The sequence below is a fragment of the Cibotium barometz genome, chromosome 37 (assembly GCF_041138505.1).
Source record: "Cibotium barometz isolate CiBa-2024 chromosome 37, ASM4113850v1, whole genome shotgun sequence".
NCBI lineage: Eukaryota > Viridiplantae > Streptophyta > Polypodiopsida > Cyatheales > Cibotiaceae > Cibotium > Cibotium barometz.
This window is the reverse complement of record NC_141082.1, coordinates 20,319,257-20,339,521: the sequence shown is the minus strand read 5'-3', so window position 1 is coordinate 20,339,521 and position 20,265 is coordinate 20,319,257. Positions and strand designations below refer to the sequence as shown.

The window sequence follows — 20,265 nt, the reverse complement described above, 5'->3', positions numbered from 1 at the left end:
CCTCCCAAGAAATAGATGGTATTGCTCTTGCTTAAGCCTAGTTAGGTAGGCTCTCTTCTGTGTGAGACGTCGGAAGATCACGCGGACCTACTGGTGAGTGGTGGATCCTAGTACCACTTCCCGATGTAGATGGGCTCAACTATCACGACTATTCTGTGGGACAGTCCCTCCTGGTGATGTAGGGGTGGCTCTAGAGTGCGGGAAGGCGGCTGTAGAGCGGACCTATGGAGGGTGTGGCTGCAAGTTGTGTGGTAAGCTCATCAAGTGGGATGTGGGGGTCGAGGTCGGAGAGGATGCGGTAGACGTGATCATAATAGATGGAAGAGGTGTCTCTGGTGAAGTGGTATCTCGGGCGGTGATGGGGCGGCAAAGTAAGTGGTTGGGTGATGTATCGGCATGTAAGGGAGAAGGTCAGGTATGTATGGTCCGCTGCAACACCGATGGGGCAAGACGAGATGGTAAACTCCGGCATGAGTGGGATCAGAGAGAGGGATCCCATTAGATAGTCCACTGTATTGGCTCCATGTCTGAAGGGGTGGGAGGTGAAGGAGTTGGATCCAGGCCATTTGGCTAGGCCATCTATGGCCCTGCTGAGGGCTAAGAGATACTCTCCATAGTCTGTGCGGGGGGCTACTATATCTTGTGATGTCTGCTCCCTAGATCCGTGCCCACCGTGTCAATCTCCTGGTACATGGGATCATCTATCTCAAATAAGGGTACATGTGCACATGCGGTGCAGGCAGCATTGAAGTCTCTAGCCAGGAGGATGTCCCCTAGACTGGAAAACTTCATAATGTCATCATAAAGGGGCAGGTACATGGACTCTCCATGGGTGGCATATTTAGAAGTGAAGGAGGGAAAGTAGCACATTGTAGGGTAAATGTCCCAGACCCTCTCTGTCTGGAACCTCACCCACAAAAACCGTGTAGCCTTATCCCACCCGACCACCTGTATCACATGTTGAGGCTCCTCCATGTATAGTAAAGCCACCCCTCCCGACCCTTGGGTACCCCTTATTGTGCATGGCTGTGGGCGGTGAATAGATTCCCATTTGTATCCTCTCACTTTGGAAGTCGACTCCCCTGGCATGTCTCTGTGTATAAGACCAAGTCTCTCCCTTTAAATGTCTCCTCAAACAGACCTGCATCTGTCCTCAAGGTGCCATTGCAGTTCCAAACCGCAATCTCTAGCTTGGTCTCATGGGTCTCGCACCGTCATTGGGCACGTCGCTCGATGATGATCACCCTCCCATCTCTGTACACTGCCCATTTCCCTACCTTCCGTGCATCCAAGATGCATGGCATGCACTCCCTCGTGTGTGCCACCTGTGCTAGTGTGAGATTGTCTTCGAGGTAAGTCTTCTCTCCTTTTAGTGCCTGCCTTTTGGTAAGGAATGCTTGCCTCGCCCCAACCCCGCAAACTTGAGGATGAGTGCGCATTCCTTGGTGGTGTCTTTGTCCACCCTCCATGCCGAGAGAGAGAGAGAGAGAGAGAGAGAGAGAGAGAGAGAGAGAGAGAGAGAGAGATGGGTGAGAGTCTTCGATGAGAGAGACTTGTGAAAACGTTGCAGAGAGCGTGCAATGCACATTGAAACCCTCACGTTTGAACCTTGGAGTAGCACAATGATTAAATTCAGGTCCTCCATTAATTAATTAATAGAGGGGCTCTTCCTTATATATGGCTCGAGAAATAAAAGCATCCTTGCAAGCAAAGTATAGCCTATGAAATCTTGTAGAACACCACCTATTTTCAAAACGTAAAAGGCTAGTGAAATTCCCACTTTCTAAGGTTCACAATCCGTTAATTAATGAGACCAAACGTTTATTACTTGTTTTGACGTTCGGACATGGGTTAGCTGAGATCTGTGCGCATTATCTACACACTTTTTTATGCTTGACACTGGGACTGTGTTTTATTAGGGTTTCCTCTTCTTCTCAGCAGTGTTGTTGAGCTCATGGAAGCTTCACAGTTGCTCCGGAAGCTTCAACCTTTACCGTTCCTGTCCTGCGAAGGTCGCTCTGCAGAAGAAAGATGCCGGATTTCTTCATGAAGCTCAGTGCTCTGCTGCAACTTGTTCGGAGCTGAGATGGCTCTCACAAGGTAGAGTGCTCGTTGGCTTTGCTTATCGGCACACAATTAGCTTCCGAAGTCTAACTGTGTGTAATTCTTGTTTTCATGCTTCAAGTAGTAGGGTCTCCTGCTTGCAATTGCTTGCCATGACGCTGCTTCATTCCTCATGGCTTTTAACAGCTCCATCCAATGATGAGGGTACGCCTTCTCTAACACACAGTACCTCAATTCTTTCTTAAAGTTCTAATTGCAGAATGGTATATGCATGCACCAATTGTGCCTTCCCTTTACAACAGGCTATATCATTTTAGGGAACCGCAGGCAAGGCTATTCCCTGAGATAGAAGGAAAAGAAGAAAAGGACGTCTATTCAGGGATGGTTCAGAAACCTAGTCCAGCTAGAAAATCAGGCACATGATTAAAAAACACACAGCTGAATCACAAGGATGCAATTGAGACCACAAGTCCTATCATTCGTCTGGCTGTTGATGGAGGGAACAGCCTAGCCTTAACAGTTTCTGTTCGGATTGGGGGAGGCTGGCAGGTTGGTATGCTATGTCATTCCAGGGAACAGCAGGCAAGGTATTCCTAGCCACTCTCGTCCCACACATTTCGTGGAAGGTGTATGCAAGATGAGCTGGTGCATAGTCATTGAGGATGTGTCTCGTGCAAATTTTTGTCACTTTCGCAGAAGGTGTGGCTACAGCCTCGCAAGACTTTCCTGCTTCTACGTGCATGTCCTGTGGAGAGGTGATGCTCCTGTAGGAAAAGAATGTCCACTGATCCTCCTATGATGGCTCTCTGTAACACCTGCGAAAGGACCCCTTTTTGGCAATGAAAACGGGACCTGCCCATCCTGTGAATGTTTGTGGAAACTATCCGCATGGCTGCTACAGATGGGCTGAATGAGACCTGCCCGGTGCACCCTCAGCACGGAAGGTCTTTGGGGACGGTTTGGAGGGGGAATAGTCATTATCTGTCCGCACCCGAAGGTGAGCTAGTTGAGTGCTGATCCGGCCTTCCATGTAGACCCACTCTGCTCTCGCCCTCCTGTATGCATACTTGGGGCTCCATCCATCACAATAGAGGTAGCGATAGGTTGGGGTAAGGGGTACTGCTACTGCAACATGCAGAAGTTGTGATCCAGTGGCTCTCTCATGATGCGTGCCTGGCCCGGGGGGGTACTCAGGCAGCTAGAGGCGGGGTGTGGGGCATGCGAGGAGAGGGGGTTCTCAATAGCAGGGGAGGGGGGGGGGGTGGAGGATCTGAAGACCCAGGAAATGGTTGTAAGGGAGGGGGGAAATTGGAATGCCTGATCAACAACCTCGGGGGAGAGTGGCATCTGGAGAGATGAATCTTGAACCTCCTACAGGGTGGGTGGGGCTGCCTCGCCATTGAGGTCTTGGTCATGCGGTAAATGCTCATAATGGTTACCGATAGGTACCGTTGCCTGGGGGGTCCACCAGCCCGACCCATTGGCTGCTGCTGCCCAACCTGGGGGGATGATTCCAGTGTCGGGGCCACTGGGCTGGATGCCAGTAGCATGTGTCCTATGAGTGCCGGGCCTGTTGCTGGGGAGACTGGTGGTGGGATGCCGGGTCTGTCTAGCCAAGCACCTATCCATCTGGTTGAGGAGAGGGGCGGGGCTGCTTCCACTCCTGTTGGCGGTACTTGGAACACGTTTGGGTGCAGGCCTGAAGGGGGAACTCTTCCGACTTGACGTCGAGGGCAGGCTTTGGCCAGGTGTGTGACACACACTACGAGTATGCAGGGCACAGCCGGACCTCAGATAGCAGCTGATAAGAGTCAGATACCGCAGATGACACATGGCATTGCCACGTGGTTGTGGTGATGTAGCAGTCGGGTATAGGTGCATATATATTCGTTGGTAGCCAAATTGTCATATTGCTTTCCTTTGTGTTGGACTTCCTAGAGCGTTTCTAGAGAGGTGAAGTGCTAGCCATGAGTGTACAATAGTCATAGGGATGTGATTTGTTCTCAGCCACATCTTGTACATGAATTTCAGTAGTTATTACTTCTTTCTTGTACATAATACAGAGCAATAGTTTAGGACTCTTGTGTGTCCTATATGTGTGATTCCGCTACATTCTTCTTTCTATCCCTGGAACATATGTACAAGTGTCCTACAGTTGGTATTAGAGCCTAGGGAACCTGCAATTTTATTTTCTTTTCTGGCACTTGTGTGCGTTGACTACTTGGATAGGGTAGAGCACTTAGATTCCAAGAGTGCGCAAGTTCGGGTTTGGGGAAAGTGAATATTTCATTGCACCTAGGTTAATAGGGTATATTGTGCTTCCTTGCCCCACCAAACCCTTACCTCATCGCACAGGGCTGAAATCCCTCCCTTGGCCCTTGATAACTTGATATTTATAATGGATTCACAAGTCATTGATTTGCTTCTCAATAGGACACGCAGGTAGCTAAAATGGAGGTTGTATTTTCCCGTTTCGACAGGATGGAGTTGGCACCTCGAGCACCTAGCATTCCGGACTTGGAATCTACATGGGCTCGTGTTTGGGAGCAAGTGTTGGACGATTTTGTGGATGAAGTGACAAAACGTTATGGAGGAGGAATTTTTTCTCCTTTGGATGCAAGCAAGGATGTATTGGATGAGCTTCGCTCCTAGTCCGGCAATCATCATTCTACACTATAGTCGGCAAGAGATGCCATTCATGTCATCGATGATATTTTCGCCCGTAGAGTCCCTCGTCACCAGATTCTTTGGCAGTTTCCGCTCGATGAGCTTAATTATTGAAGCTTTTGAAGCCTCCCAAGTTCAATGGGAAGATGGATGGAGAAGTTGTCACCAATTGGACTCGTGAGATGGCTACCATATTGGCAGTAGCAGGTTCATATATATTTTCAGCTCCATTTGGTGCGTATGGCTTTGACGGCACCTCTCCTTGTACAATTTATTCTCTTCGGAACTAAGCTTACCATGTGTCTTACTGGCCAGAGCCTTTTGGTCTTGAGTAAGGCGAGGTCCGTTGTTTGAGTTCTTGGAGCCAGAGGCTTCTAGGGTAGATCCTGATTGGGTCTAGTTTTGGCCCTTGCTAGAGGCAATCGCTGCCTTGGCTACTCCGGGCTGGGAGGTCTTTGGTTTTCGGTTGTTATACTTTATCTTGGCACTCTCCGCAAGCGAGAGTGCTCAATCAAAAGTCTCTGGTTAGAACATGCGCATATCCCATTGGATTTGCGTGTCCAAACCACAGAGGAGTTGACCTCTTTTGTCTGCGTTTGATTTCTGCAACTGTAAAGCCAGGTCAAAGACTTTATTTGCAAATTGGAGGATAGGTAGCGTGTTCTGGCGCAATCCCCAAAAATTATCCTCGAGTTGCTCAAGATAATGAGGCGGTAGAAACCACTTCTTGAGGTTAGTGACAAATTGGTCCCACTGGTAGAGATGGTTGAGAAGCACGTGAAGATTCCGACTCTCCCCACGTTCCCAGTGGATCGTCAGTTGGACGGGTCCAATTACGGCATCTGGAAGGTCATGATGGAGTCGGTGCTGGAGTCATATGACCTTGCTGATTTTATCATCATCGGGGTTCCACGGCCGGAAGCTGGGGAAGGGGAGTTACTGTCGACGAGGAAGGACCGCGAGGCACAGGCACACATGTGGGATCGTGTCAATGCCAGGGTCCGGTCATTTATTTTCCTCAACTGCACACCACAAGTGATCAATCATGTGAAGCACATGATGCTGGCGAGAGGCATATGGGAGCACTTGGCTTCTTTGTATAACAGGGCATCACCCATGAAACGGATCTCCTTGGAAGTGCATATGCGGGTTATGAACCCTGCAAAGTCCTCGACGATGCGGGAACACATCAATAAGCTGCAGGCCCTTCAGCAGGAAGTCCTACAAGCTGGGAAAGAGATATCATCTGAAGACATGGCCATCACTTTGCTTTCCCACTTGCCGGCTCAGTATTCTGCTTTCTATTCCTCGTTGATTACGAGTGGCAGGCTCAGCACCATAATGTGGGAGGAGCTTGTGCCAATGGTCTTGGACCAGGAGGAACGTTTCACGAACCCTCCTCACAGCGGAGGTTCGGAGGCCTTAACTGGCCAACGGTCGAAAGGCCAGAATAACAACAAGGACAAAGGGAAGGCTTCACTGGAGAAGTCTTCTGAGAAGAAGCCTGATTCAGAACGAGAGAAGCTGAAGGCTGAAAGATCTTGTAATGATTGTGGCGAGAAAGGCCACTACTGGAGGAAGTGCCCTAAGCGGACAGGGAAGAGTGCTGATTCTTCAGCCTCAGCTGCAAAGACTCCGGCATTTGTGCACTTAGAGATTGTGGACTCCGATGCTTCATCATCTTCGAGCGAGGAGGCAGTTGGCTTCACCGCGAAGGATACTTGGGAATGGATTCTCGATAGTGGTGCTTCCAGGCACATGACTCCATCCCGTGACTTCTTTCTGGATCTGAAACGGCAGTCAGGTCGCATCTTTATTGGCGATAACTCCACTATTCCGATACATAGTGAGGGCCAGATGGAGATTATTCCCGACGGCAAGGGGGGCAAGCATGCTTCCCGTGTTCTTTATGTCCCTGCTCTGGGTTTTCATCTTCTGTCAGTGCATGAGGTATGCAAGACTGGCTTTCGGGTGGAATTTGAGGAGCATTTAGTTGCTCTAAGGGACTGTGAGACTGGCCAGGTTGTTTGGGAAGGCAGTGTGGAGAATGGTATCTACAAGCTCTCTGCACTCTCCACATTGACAGGTTCTCAGGTCGGAGATTTGTGGCACTTTCGTTTTGGCCACTTAAATGTGGATGCTTTGAGGCGCGCCTTCCGGGACCAGATGGTGGTTGGCTTGCTAGATGTTGGTAGTAGGCAAGGGCGCTGCAGTTCTTGCATACGTGGTAAGCAGCACAGGGAATCCTTTCCGAAGCAGGCTTCCAGGCGGGCTTCGAAACCATTGGAGTTGATTCACACTGACTTGTGTGGACCTCAGCAGATACCATCTTTGGGAGGATCTCTCTATTTCATGCTGCTTGTTGATGATTGTACCAGATTCACGTGGGACCAAGCTTTTGCACGGTTCAAGGATTGGCACGTGATGGTGGAGAAAGAGTCTGGATTTCAGGTTAAGACTCTCAGGGCTGATAAAGGAGGTGAATTCTCCTCGACTGTATTTTTCAGATTTTGTGCAAATCATGGCATCAAAAGGGAACTGGCCAATACTGGATCGCCTTCGGAGAATGGAGTTGTTGAACGCAAGAACAGGACTGTGGTGGAGATGGCGAGGACTATGCTGGAGCATCGTGATCTTCCTCGTCCACTTTGGGGTGAGGCTGTGGCAACGGCTGTCCATACCATTAACCGATCTTCGACGACTTCAGTACCCCATATGACTCCATTTGAGGCATACTTTGGTAGGAAACCTGATGTCTCGCACTTCCGTGTCTTTGGGAGTGATGTGTATGTACATATTCCGAAGAAGCAGAGGGGGAAGCTTGACTCCAAGTCCCGCAAGCTGGTATTTGTGGGGTATCTCTCTCTTTTCAAGGGATACAGGTTGTATGATCCAGACAGGAACGAGATTGTTGTCAGCCGGGATGTGGTCTTTGACGAGCATGTTCCAGCATCCACTGTCGAGGAGCCGCCACTTCTTGGAGATCCAGAGGAGTCTAATGATGATTCCCAGTCCATCATTCCAGTTGATCCACCTCAGTCATCACAGGAGGTTGAGCCCGCAGCTGGAGTTGAGCCCCCGCGACCACAGGAGGCTCCACGATCTGTTCGAGTACCTAGGTGGTTGTTAGACACCCTTTGGGAGTCAGGTGTCACGGAGCTACCCTCCGAGTGGACCACAGAGGACGGCCCTCGAAGATCACATAGAGTCCGAGATAAAAGCAACACAGCGGAGCTTCTTCAGGTGAACTATGCTTTGATGTCTCGTATCATGCGGGATAAAGAGCCCACTTCCGTAAAGGAAGCCCTTTCACAGGATACTTGGAGGAAAGCCATGCAGGTGGAACTTGATGCCATCGAGAAGAACCAGACTTGGGAGTTGGTACCGAGGCCGTCGAAGCGGTCTGTCATTGGTGTCAAATGGGTCTTTAAGACCAAATATGCGTCTGATGGGTCGGTGGACAAACACAAAGCTAGGCTTGTGGCTAAAGGTTATGCTCAGCGGCCAGGCATCGACTACGAGGATACCTTTGCACCGACAGCGCGGATGTCCATGATTCGGACCGTTCTAGCCCTTGCTTCTTCTCAGAGGTGGCCCGTGTATCAAATGGATGTAAAATCTGCGTTCCTTAATGGTGACCTGCAAGAGGAGGTGTACGTTGAGCAGCCTCCAGGCTTTATTGTTCCAGGATTGGAAGGGATGGTTTACAGGCTACGTAAGGCCTTGTATGGTCTTAAGCAGGCTCCCAGGGCTTGGAATCAGAAGATTGATTCCTTCTTTATTCGGACTGGATTTCAGAGATCGATTGTAGATCCGAACCTGTATCTCTTTCGGGAATGCGGCATGGTCACGCTTATCATCCTTTATGTGGATGATCTCATTCTCACCGGCCGTCATGTGGAGCACATTGGAGTGACGAAGGCTGCCTTGTCAAAGGAGTTTGAGATGACCGACTTAGGCTTACTCCACTTCTTTTTGGGATTGGAGATCTGGTAGACCCAGAGGGGGTTTTTCGTCTCTCAGCAGCGGTATGTTCATGAGTTGCTTGAGGCCTTTGGGATGGAGAACTGCAAACCTATTACTTCGCCGATGGACCCGAACACAAAGTTAACCGTTACTGATCCTTGTGAGCCAGTTGATGCCTCGCAGTACAGGAAGTTGGTTGGTTCATTGATCTGGTTGCTGAACACCAGATTGGACTTGAGCTTCTCCGTGGGGCTGTTGAGCTCTTTTATGGAGACGCCATTGAAGTCTCATTGGGACGCAGGATTGCGGATCTTGCGGTATCTGTAGAGTACGAAGGATCTGGGACTCTTTTACACAGGAGGGAATGGAGTCAGGCTCCAAGGTTGGAGTGACTCAGATTGGGGAGGAGATCCAGACACGAGGAGATCTACTTCAGGATACAGTTTTACCCTCGGCTCAGGAGCAGTTTCATGGAGCAGCAAGAGGCAGCCAACTATTGCCCTTTCTTCGACAGAGGCAGAGTATCGGGCTGCTTGTGGTGCTGCTTGTGAGGTTGTATGGCTGCGGAGGCTGCTAGGCGAGATTGGGTTTCCACAGAGGGAGCCTACAGTCATCCAGTGCGATAACCAGAGTTGTAAAGCTATTGCTCGGAACCCGGTTTTCCATGCCCGGACCAAGCATATAGAGATACAGTATCACTTTGTACGTGAGAAGATCTTGGCTGGTGACATCTTGCTACTTTATTGTTCGGCGGAGGACAATGCGGCGGACCTCTTCACGAAGTCTCTACCTCAGGCTACGCTCAGGCGGTACTCTAGCTCCCTTGGGTTGGTTTCACAGCCAGGAGCTGAGAGGGGGTGTTAGAAGTCATCTCCTATCTATATTTATACACCAGGGCCTCTGTTGTGGGTGTGCCCGCCCTGTATAAGGTGTTTTATCATTTTTCCACGCTCCCCGTATTTTTCCCTATTTTTTTCCATTTTTTCTAGTGGTGGGGAGGGTTGCCAGAGGATGGCAGGAGCACTCCAGGGCTGGCCGACTGTCCCAACAGCAGTCCTGTGGCTGGCCGACTGCACACAGGTAATGCGTGGGCTACTGGACTATTGGCCGACTGCATTCACTCAGTCGTGGACACTTCTGTTGCTGGCCGACTGCATTTATGCAGTCGTGGGCATCTTTTATGCTGGCCGATTGCTCTCCCAAGGGCATATATATAGGCCCCTTGCCCCCACCACTTATTCATTCAGTTTTCTCGGGATCTTGTGTATAGAGAAGAGTCTTCCATGTCTTCCATGCCCTGCTCCAAGTCCAACATTGGCCAAAACTGCTCTTCATGCTCCAAAACCTGGTTCTAATCATCTTTTTTCTGGCTGCCCCTTCTGGACTAGCTCCAGAGAATGTCCATGGCAATGCTTGCACATGACATCCCCCTCTGCTAAACTAGGTACCGTAAGTCTACAGCCATGGGCTGCCTCCATGAAAATGTGTAATCACCCATAACAGTCCTACACTAAGGACCCACTCCCTAGTGGAGTGAATGCCTCTATCAATGAGCACAATTGCATATTTATAGGCATCTTGGACCATTGGAGTGCTGGCCGACGGCCAGCCGACTGGTCATAATCCTATCTATGGATGCGCCTGCAGCCGCCTTCCTTCTAGTACAGCCGACAGCCTCTGTGTACAGCTGTCAGTCCCTTTCATGCAGCGGACATCATCTTCCATGTCTTCCATGCCCTGCTCCAAGTCCAACACTGGCCAAAACTGCTCTTCATGCTCCAAAACCTGGTTCTAATCATCTTTTTCTGGCTGCCCCTTCTGGACTAGCTCCAGAGAATGTCCATGGCAATGCTTGCACATGACAAGTTTACTGTTGTGAGGGAAATCCCTAGCCCAATCCAAGCATTGTGTATAGGTAGATGTAGTGTGTATATAATGATGTGTAGTCGATCCTTGATGATAAAAGCGACGTGTGGCAACCAAGTGTAAAGGCATAGGTGCAAGATGAAAAAAGAAACAGTATGGGCGAACGAAGGAACCGGGCGGTGCTACGTTCTGGAAGAAGCAAGGTGGCGACGGGTTGAAGAGGGAGAATTGGGAAGTTTACGAAGGGAGAAGTGGTGGGTGTGACCACAAGAGAGACTCTTCAAGAGGTAGTGGTTCTTCGAGTGTGAAGCTAGAGAGACCACCAGGGAGAGGAAAGAGAGTTGGAGCGACTGCAGTGGAGAGGTCCTGTAGGTCAGCTTTCTTTGATTGAAGTTTGCAGGTTAGAGTTCTTGCAGTTTTTGAAGATTGCAGAAGAGAAAACCAGCGCAGTGTGAGAAGATTTGTTTGGGTTAGAGCAAAGAGAGTGCTGAAGACCAGAGAGTTGCCTAGGATGTGTGTGCCGTAGGATCTCTGAGTAGCATCTCTGTTAGGGAGTTGACTCAGTTCAATATCTGCTCAACTGTTGTTGTTGAGTGTTAGCTGAGTGCTGATTTGTATGTGTTTGGGAAAGATATGCCACTTGTGGCAGTGGATTCAGAGAGTTTGACGTTGTGTTACAGAGGTCTATCTGTGGAGGACTCCAAAAGTTTTTTAATGTTTTCTTCTGATATGTGTGAGCCTATGTCTTAAGGATGTTGAGACATTAGTGTTTTTATCTATTTGTTGATGACAGAGAGTTCGGATTGTGTTTGTTGTGAATGGATGCAAAGTGTTTTGATTTGATGTTTTAGTTGTGGTAAAGGTGTAGTTTTGATAGAGTTCATGGAGATTGAACCTCTGTGTGTGTCAATTTGAGGTCTGGGGTGCTGGTGCTGAGTTAGTGTTGACTCAGTCAGAATCATATGAGAGGGAATACAGAGTCAGATAAGGTCAGCTGAGCCTCATAAATAGTCAGCTGAAGGTGTAGAAGGCTTGGTTTGGCTTGTCTGGGTTTGGGGGAAGTGTTTGTGAGTCTGGTCTGACAGTCAGAGGATTCTCAGTTGTCAGTAGTGAGATGGGTTAGTGAGTTGAATGGTGATCCAGAGTCAGCTGTGTGCCAGCTGCAGTGAGCAGAGAGCCTATAGTGTGATATCTTGTTGAGATTTGAGCAGCCTGAGAGTTGGGGAGAGTCGGTAGACAAGTGAGAGAAAGAATCTGATATAGTTGAGTCAGCTGAATCAGCTAGGTCTGTTGCGGTTAGTTGAGTCGGTTTCAGTCAGATTTAGTCAGGCAGGTGTCAGCAGAGGGTCATCAAACTGTTTGGTAAGCCTCTGGGGTTGTGGATCTAAGGTTAGCTGATGTTGGAGGATTATAGAAGAGCTTGGAGGACTCATTTCGGACTTGGGTCAGCATCAGCCATCTGATTCCGTTTACAGCTAGCTATGTGTCAGCAACTGAGGAGGATTCAGGTCAGCTGGTTGTCAGAGGAGGTCAGTTTGGCTATATAGGTAGAAAATCAGAGGTGCTGGAGGTCAGTGCTGACTTGGAAGGACAATTGGAGGAGTCAGCTGGGTCAGATTGGAGCGTGTATAGGTGTCCGATTGTGTCAGCAGGATAGCAGCAAAGTTGATTGGTGCCCCTGGAATTGGGATCTTAGTGTCCCCCAGTTCTGATCCCTTAACGTTGATGGCTTTACGAGATATTGCCTCTGTAGCCTCGTCTGAAGTACACCGCCGTGAGAGAAGTCTATTACAAACACCACAGCCCAACAATAACAATAGAAGGCACTGGAACACCCAGCCACAATCCCTTGGTCCTCAACTACTCCAATTGGATACTTCAATACCCTCCCAACCTCCCAAATCAATCTAGCAGTTAACTCAGAATGTCCTCGAAGGTCAGCTCCTACTTCCAATCACTATGACCTACCACCTAACAGCCTCTCCTAACCATAGCTGACATCAAGCTGATATAGAAGTGCTCAGTTTCTACCTCCGAAGTCCTCTCTTTGTATCCTGTCAAAATTCTGCTCTCCAGAGTCCCAAAGTGTCCTCCACTGTCAGGCAGCTCTAAATCCTTGTCTTATAACCCCTTAGAAACTAAGCAGCGGCCCTCAGTTGACCACCGTCTAACCATAAACTCTCCTGGTTGCCACAGACAGGTCAATTTTTGTCTATCTTCTGCTTCTGAAATCGGATGGCTTACTCCAGTCCAAAATTGATCCTGTAGTATCCGCTTCGATCCTCCAGCGTCCGCAGACTTATAAACACACTCCCTAGACCTACTTAACTGTCCTGCCGACTCTCCTTTGACCCTTCCTTCACCTTCCTCCTACAGAGTTCTACCTTCGAATTTTGCCACAGAACCTTCTGCCTTCGAAATCTACAGTTAATCTGAAACTTCCCAAAATGCCCTCTGACAGCTACAGACCCTTAGATGTCACTCAACATAACCAAATATCACCTGCCAAGCTCTCTGCTGACTATTACAAGCCCACAGTTGCCTCCGAAAGGACTATTTCCACCCAACAAGCCTGATCGATGTGGCTGACACAAAATCTTTCCTTTGAGTCAGCTAACACCACAGGGACCTCAAAACACTTAAACACAACCTGAACCAATCCTCAGAAACTATCAGTTGACCACTAGTGTCAGACTACTGACACAGACACCTTGTAAGATAACCAAGTCTTCTAACAGTTGTCTTCAAACAGATCCAAAACTGTCAGCTGTACCTCAGAATCACTCCCTTTCAACTCAAATAGATGAAAATAAGATCCCAACACATCTTGTTGACCTTTCTGATGCTTTGCTAACTCAGAATCAACCCTTACTCAAGCTGACTGGCCCAACATAAACTCAACAAGAGTTAACTCTCCACCTGCAGCCTTTTCACCAAGAGAACTCCATCCATGTAACACAGAGTTGAAACAAAACAAAGAAGAAGTCTTTAATACCATGCAACTTGAAACTCTGTGTACTCAAAGACGATGGTGCAACATGTAACAAACCCTCAGTCTTGAGCTGATGAATGAAACAAGCAATAGATCATAAGAAACTCTTACATAAATGACCACAAAGAAACCCAAACATGTATTCCCAAACTCCACAAGATCATCAACAACTATATAATGTGCAGCAATTGTCTGCAGGCTTCACTGGCTAATACAACGGGGAGATGCTTGAGCAATCCTAAAGTTTGGTCCTAGTTCTAGCAACAATATTGCACTATGAGAGGTTCTGGGGCACAATCTCCCACAAACCCTCTCCCACTCTTGCAATTCCCTACTCTGGACAGATCTTAGTCTCTTCTCACAAATCCCACGTTGCCTTTCACACAGAACAAACCCTTAGATAACCAGCTTCACGGCAATGTCACCAAAACAGAACTCGCTCTCTTAGCAATCACTTCTTTCACACCAATCCTCTCCCCAATGCTCTCACCCAAAAAACTCGCTCACACACACCCCTCCTTGCGGAACTATGCTCTATCTCCATGCATATTCTCACCTACCCTACCCAATCTTGTCGGCTAGTCACCATGCAACAGTCCTAACATCAACTTATTACATGGAGTTACCAATGCGCAGCTACCCATGCAAGATCCTATGTTTTTGATCATACCCAATGCATTTTTTCTTTTCTTGGGGTTGGGGTGAGCATCTTCATGGAGCATATCACCTTGGCCACAAAAAAACCTATCAACGTTTTCTTCTTGTGTGCCTGCCGGTGGTGTTATAGAGGTCATCACCCAGCAACCTCACACTGTATACTTACTAAAATTCATTGTCTTGTGAAGGTGAGTCGAAGAAGCCATGGGTACTGACCTTGTGTCGAGAAGTGCAAGGTATTGCTCATGCTCCAGGTGTCGTCGATCGTCTAGTGCGGCAGTGCGTGCTGCTGCCTGTGTTCAAAGCTCTACCTCTTGTACCTGCAATTCATATAATGCACGGTGATGCTGTGTTAACTCCTCAAGGGAGATAATAGAAGCCTGGATCTGGGTAGCATTTCAGGACGGGAATTTTTTTTGGGAGAAAAAGATCCTTCCATTAGTTATTAGAAAACAGCCACGAAGGGCTAGATACAACCTCGAAGGGCTAGAAACAACCTCAACCTCACCTCCATGAGCCGAGTGAGGATCAAGAACTCAAGGGGTGGAGAAAGATGCTCTTCTGCTCTGGCTAGCCACTCTATGAGGAGAAGGCTATCTCATACAAGGGGAGGGGGAGGGAATAACCACCAAGTGGTCTGTAGTGCCAAGTGGGCTCACCACCTCTATCTGTGAGGAAAGGGCCAGGCTGCTAGAGCCTCAAGAAGGCTTCCCGCCGCTTCCGCATGCGCTCAGAGCCACCCTGCATCTTTCCCCGTTGGCCGCGGAGGGTATGAATGATATCAAGCCAAATGCTCCTGATGGACTCTGTAGGCGGAGTGTGGGTGCCTTCGATGGCTTCGTTGCATCTAGCTCACCAGATGTGCCAAGCTGCAATGTTGCTATAGATCTCCCATCTCTGGCACGAACCTGGAGTCCAACGATCAGTGGATGGGGCTAGGATTGATACTGCTGAAATGCGAAGGTGAGACACCTAAAGGGCTAGCCCCCTAGCTTCCTCCTCGTAGGCCATGACTAGGTTAGCCTCAATGGCCCAAGCGATAGTGCCCCATGAAATGGTAGGCTCCCCAACATGTGGCCATTGGGTAGATTGATCAAGGGGTTCAGATTAGGGGCTGCCGAAGATGCTCCTCTGAGGCTATCGGAGATGACTGCTGAAGGGCAGGCTTGAGGTGATCCCAAGCTCAGAGTAGGTTGGCTGCAAATCTGTCCTCAAAAGCTGGGCTAAAGCCGCAGGCTTGCATCTCTGTGAAGATCCATCTGGTGCACTGTGGCCCCCCCCCCCCCCCCCCCCCCCAAAAAAAAAAGCTCTGAGGTGATCCCAACCTTAGAGTAGGTTGGTTGCAAATCTGTCCTCAAAAGCTCGGCTAAAGCACCACAGCGTGCTTCAGTACCTTTCGCTGGCGTTGGAATAGGTCGCCTACAAAGCGTTGGAACAGGTCGCTTACAAACTGGCGAAACCCATCACTACTGCTGCTGATTTGAACGTGCTCTTCTGCGGTTCTTCTTCAGCATTTTTCACATACTGCTGCTGCTGGTCCATAGTGCATACACCTGCGTTTTTTCACCATAGCACAGTTCTGCGTTTTTCATCAGCAGTGATTAGCTCATAAGCGCCTACATCAGCTCTTACATCTCAGCTGTATTTCAGAGATACATCAGTGCTTACTTCTAGGCACTCACATCAGGCTTACATCGGGATTGATGTCTGCGTTTTTGGGACAGCAGCTTTCTTTGCTCATTTGGAGTCTCACATAGAGCTCCTGTACTGGACTTCATCTTTTATATACATATCACCATTGCATGTTGTGTGTTTTACTCTGATCTTTCATATATTTGGTCCTTTGGTCTCTTTTGCCCTCACATGGTATTAGAGCTATTGTGAGCAAAGGGATTGAAGACCTCGAAAGTACACAGCATGGATTGTCTACCCTTGATTCCGAAGGATCAGCCTTTCATACCAGATATTGACTCTCCTTATTCTGATACAGATCACACGGAGGATGGGACTCCTCATTCACTGGAGAGCCCTGTTCGAGGTCTTTCATTGGGAGACGAGCAGCCTACTTTTACCCACTCACCCTCTATCCCTTGGCATATGGTTTTTCTTCTCCGAGCTCATCAGCCGTTACTTCCAGAGGAGGATATATGCCCACAGCCAGAAGTCATCCTCTTCCTCCACTCAAGAGGGGGCCCTTGTGTCCAATACAACCTCTACTCAAAAAGGACAAGAAGGGAAAGGGAACAACAACTTAGGAAATCAAGGAAAATAGAGGCAACAACTCCATCCCCATTACCTCCACCAGCCAAAACAACCAAGGTGGTAGCAATGCCCCAAATTGGTGATCCAGAGGGGGTAGCAATCCAGCACCTACTCTGCCAAGCTCCCCTCCAAGGACCCAACAACAAGAAATGGTTCTACTTGGCCGTGTTCCTCCCAGTGCCGAGCTAATAGTCAGGTTGCTCAAGCCCCACCTTCCCAGTCAGTTTCTTTCACCACTCCTGAAGAGATGTCTGACTGGTCTTCCCTTACACCTCATCGCGGCCCCTCGGCCAATATTGCTTGGGTCACACTTAAGGTTGATTCTAGCCACTACTCTAGAAAAAAGAAGAAACAAAGGCCATCCCGCAGGGAAAAGCCTCTGCCCTCATTCAGATTTGTTAGTTACTTGACAATCCCTTTGTGCCCATCATTGAGGCCCATACAACTCTTCCCTGTGGTCATCCTGTCACTTGGGTAGTTGACAATGGTGCTACTCACCATATGGCATGCAATGCTGACATTTTCATCTCTCAACGTCGCGTTAAGGGAGAAGCTCGTTGTGGAAACAACACAATGATGCCCATAAAATCCATTGGCACTGTCTTATTTGACACCAACACTGGCCCCAACCAGGCTACCTTCGACAATGTCTATCTTGTCTCTAATTTAGGTCTCACCTTCTTCTGTATCCCAGCTTGCCCAACTCGATCGTGGTGTTTACTTCAACAAACGAGTTGTTGAGGTAATTGATGAAACTACTGGTCTTGTTGTTGCCAGAGGTCAAGCTCAGAAGGATGGTTTGTACCGGTGTGAGGTGAAAAAAAGAAAAAAGACCCACGCCTCTATAGCCCTTCACCTCCCAAACTTTGAAAATACAAACACAATGGAGGCACCACCAGCCACCGGCTGGAACACTTCTCACACTTCACCACCCACCCACACCAGAAATACAGCTCAAAACCACGATAAACAGATGATCATTCAGCAAAAACATACACTGCATCAACCACACTGCAGAAACTCAGCAATTACACCAAACCAGGACTCTGGCCAGGATTTATTGCCAAGGGAATTCACCCTTGCGTCTGACAACCAAGCCTCTGTCTCCTGGTCTCTGCTTCACTTCAGAGGGCGCCCCACCAGCAACCCTCGACCCTTATGGTACCGGCCCCTCTCACCTATCTTCAGCACTACCAGCCACCTCTGCAGCTGCTTTACGTGCCAGTGACACTTGAGACGGCCTCCAACTTTGCACTGCGCTCTAGGCTCTCTCTCTGGTCAGCATCACTCTCTGCCTGCAGTCGTCGCCCACACAAAACCAGCCACTTCTCTCTCTTCAGAAGGCGCCCCACCAGCAACCCTCAACTTCAGCAGCTCTCACTCTCTGTGTGTCGTGACCAGCAGCTTCGCCAACCACAGAGCCTCTGCACAATCTCTTCAGCACCAACATCAACTGCTCAACGCAGCACCCTCCTCTTGCATCCAGCCCTTGCACCCTCAACTTCAGTCCCTTGCCAGCCAGCGCATCCAGCCCTTGCTGCTGCCTCCATGCTCATCCTTTGCAGCTATCACCAGGGCGACCCTTACCCTCTGTGTCTGTCTGCACAAGCGCCCAGCCAGGCGTTCTCTTTACACAAGGCGGCTGCTATCCCTTGCGCCTGCTCGCTCCACTGAGAGCCCTCCCCTTGTACAAGGCGGCTACTCCTTGAGACGGCTCCCTAGAGCCTGCAGCTTACTCGCCAGCAACTCTTCACACCAGGCGGCTCCTCTTTTCACAAGGCGGCTGTTCCCCTAAGTCGTGAGCTCTCCACGCTGCTATGATCACCCGCCTAGTACACGGCGGCTTTTTCTACTCTCGCACTTGGCGGCTACCACACCTTGCGACCTGCAGCTCACCCACACGAGCCCGTCTCTCTTCGATCACTCCAGAGCCCCCATGGTCGGCGCCTGCAGCCAGCCTTGTCTGCGCACCCAGAAGCCTGCGGCTTCTCTAGCTTTTTTCCTCTTTGCAGAACCACCCAAAGCCCCCTTCACATACCCGAGAGCCTTTTCGCCAGAGAGGCGGCCACCTCTCTTTTTTTGTCCCCCCAGAGACCTGCTCCAAACGGCAACCCCCCTTCCACGCCTTCGCCAACTTTCTTGAACATCTGCTGGCAGCGAATAAGGCCTCCACGTAGCTATTCTAATTATTGGCCACGTAATATTATATATTCTTTTATTCTTTTTTTTAAAGCTTCAATGATGGCCACCAATGCGCTTTCATCACCTTGTGCCTCAAGTTCATGTGCAGCGTCCGTGACCTTCCAGATAAATGCAAGAAGTGCCCACACAAAAACCGGCCGCATCATAACTTACCAAACATGACAGTTGCCATCGGTGCCCTGCATTTGGCAACTACCCGCACACCATACTGCTGCAATAAAAAACTTCCAAATCTCCAGCATCTGCTCCGAAAAAAACAACACGCATGTACCAGCTCACTGCAAAACCACCGGCTCTATACATTTGCCAGGGCATTCAGGGCAAAGTTTATTCACACACCACGCATCCCATATGTACACAGACTCAAAACACCTTTCAGATTTTTGCCTGACATACTTTGCCAACCCCCCAGCCTGCTAGAGCATTCATGCTCAGCAGAAAACAAGAACTTGCATTCATATTCCTGGATCAAACGGCCAAAGTTGTATCACCCAACTTAACATCATAGCATACCACATCCACCCACCTGGGTCAAAGAGCATCCTTTTAAATTCACCATGCCAGCATAAAGGCTCTTGAAAGAACAAGGACTGATCAATACACTGCCACCACTTGAGAAGATAAGCACCTTCAACATCTGCATGCAAACCATGTCCAAAATGCATAGACCACCATTCAACTTTAACATCCAAGAGTACCTGTTTTGACCATATATCCATCTTTTTCATTGAAAGCTTCTTCTTTATCATCACATCATTCTCACCCATAGCAGCTAAAAGCCCCTTTGTAACATCCTCATCACACATCCTATCCTCTTTGTCTAAAACTTTGGTCGATTCCTGCTTCAAAGCATCACATAAGTGATAATCCACAATGCATAGACTCATCTGTCTAACCTGTTGTATGGCAGCACTCATCATCAAATTCAAGACCACTTGTGAACACCATCCTCTAATCAAAGCATACAAGGGAGCATCATCTTTCCTGTCCAAAGTCACATCAAAGCAATCATCCATAACATTCTTGTCTATGCCCATCCAGGTTTCATCTTCATGCATAAGATCCATATCACTTGGCTCATCAGACAAGGAAACATCCACAGCATCAATCACATTCTCACAACCATAAACATGCTCATCCAAGAAGTCCACAATGACCTGCTCCTCTTCATTCTTCAAAGCAACTTGCCCATGGTCCACATCTTGTCCACACATATAAGCACTCACATCATCATCCTCAAGTGAAAAGCTCTCTACCGTGTCCTCCTTGGTAATGGTTTGTATATGTAATATGCGGAAGCTTCTGAGAAGGATCGGTACTTCAAAACTCAGAAATCAGCACTCTTTTCGCGACGGAATTAACGCACAAACTGAAAGACGGTGTGCAGAAAATAGAGAGAGAAGGGGGAGATGGAGAGGACACAGTATTGGGTCCCAATTACCCTCTGTAGGGCCCCCACCACGGATGGTGTATTTGCTTTATTAGAATGATGTAAATCTGAAAACAAATACAAAGTACTTGACCTTTTCTTGGCTGGAAAACCTGCCCTTGACCTTCAGTCCTTCACCCCTTTGCTTTAGCAATGTTCT

The 20,265-nt window shown here is 48.8% G+C and overlaps 1 protein-coding gene across 4 annotated transcripts in view; it reads left to right on the top strand.

Annotated features, from left to right (window-relative positions):
• Positions 1 to 1,703: 1,703 nt before the first annotated feature.
• Positions 1,704 to 20,265, top strand: part of LOC147617041 (LRR receptor kinase SERK2-like) — an 85,162-nt gene continuing 66,600 nt past the window's right edge. Inside the window, exons 1-2 of one of the 4 annotated variants that reach the window (XM_086776668.1) lie at positions 1,704 to 2,100; positions 2,189 to 2,268. In XM_086776668.1, the coding sequence (XP_086632794.1) occupies positions 2,087 to 2,100; positions 2,189 to 2,268 (94 nt within the window). In that variant the 5' untranslated portion in view covers positions 1,704 to 2,086. Of the gene's footprint in view, positions 2,101 to 2,185; positions 2,269 to 20,265 lie in introns of all 4 variants that reach the window. The other 3 variants (XM_086776667.1, XM_086776669.1, XM_086776670.1) reach the window with 3 other exon arrangements.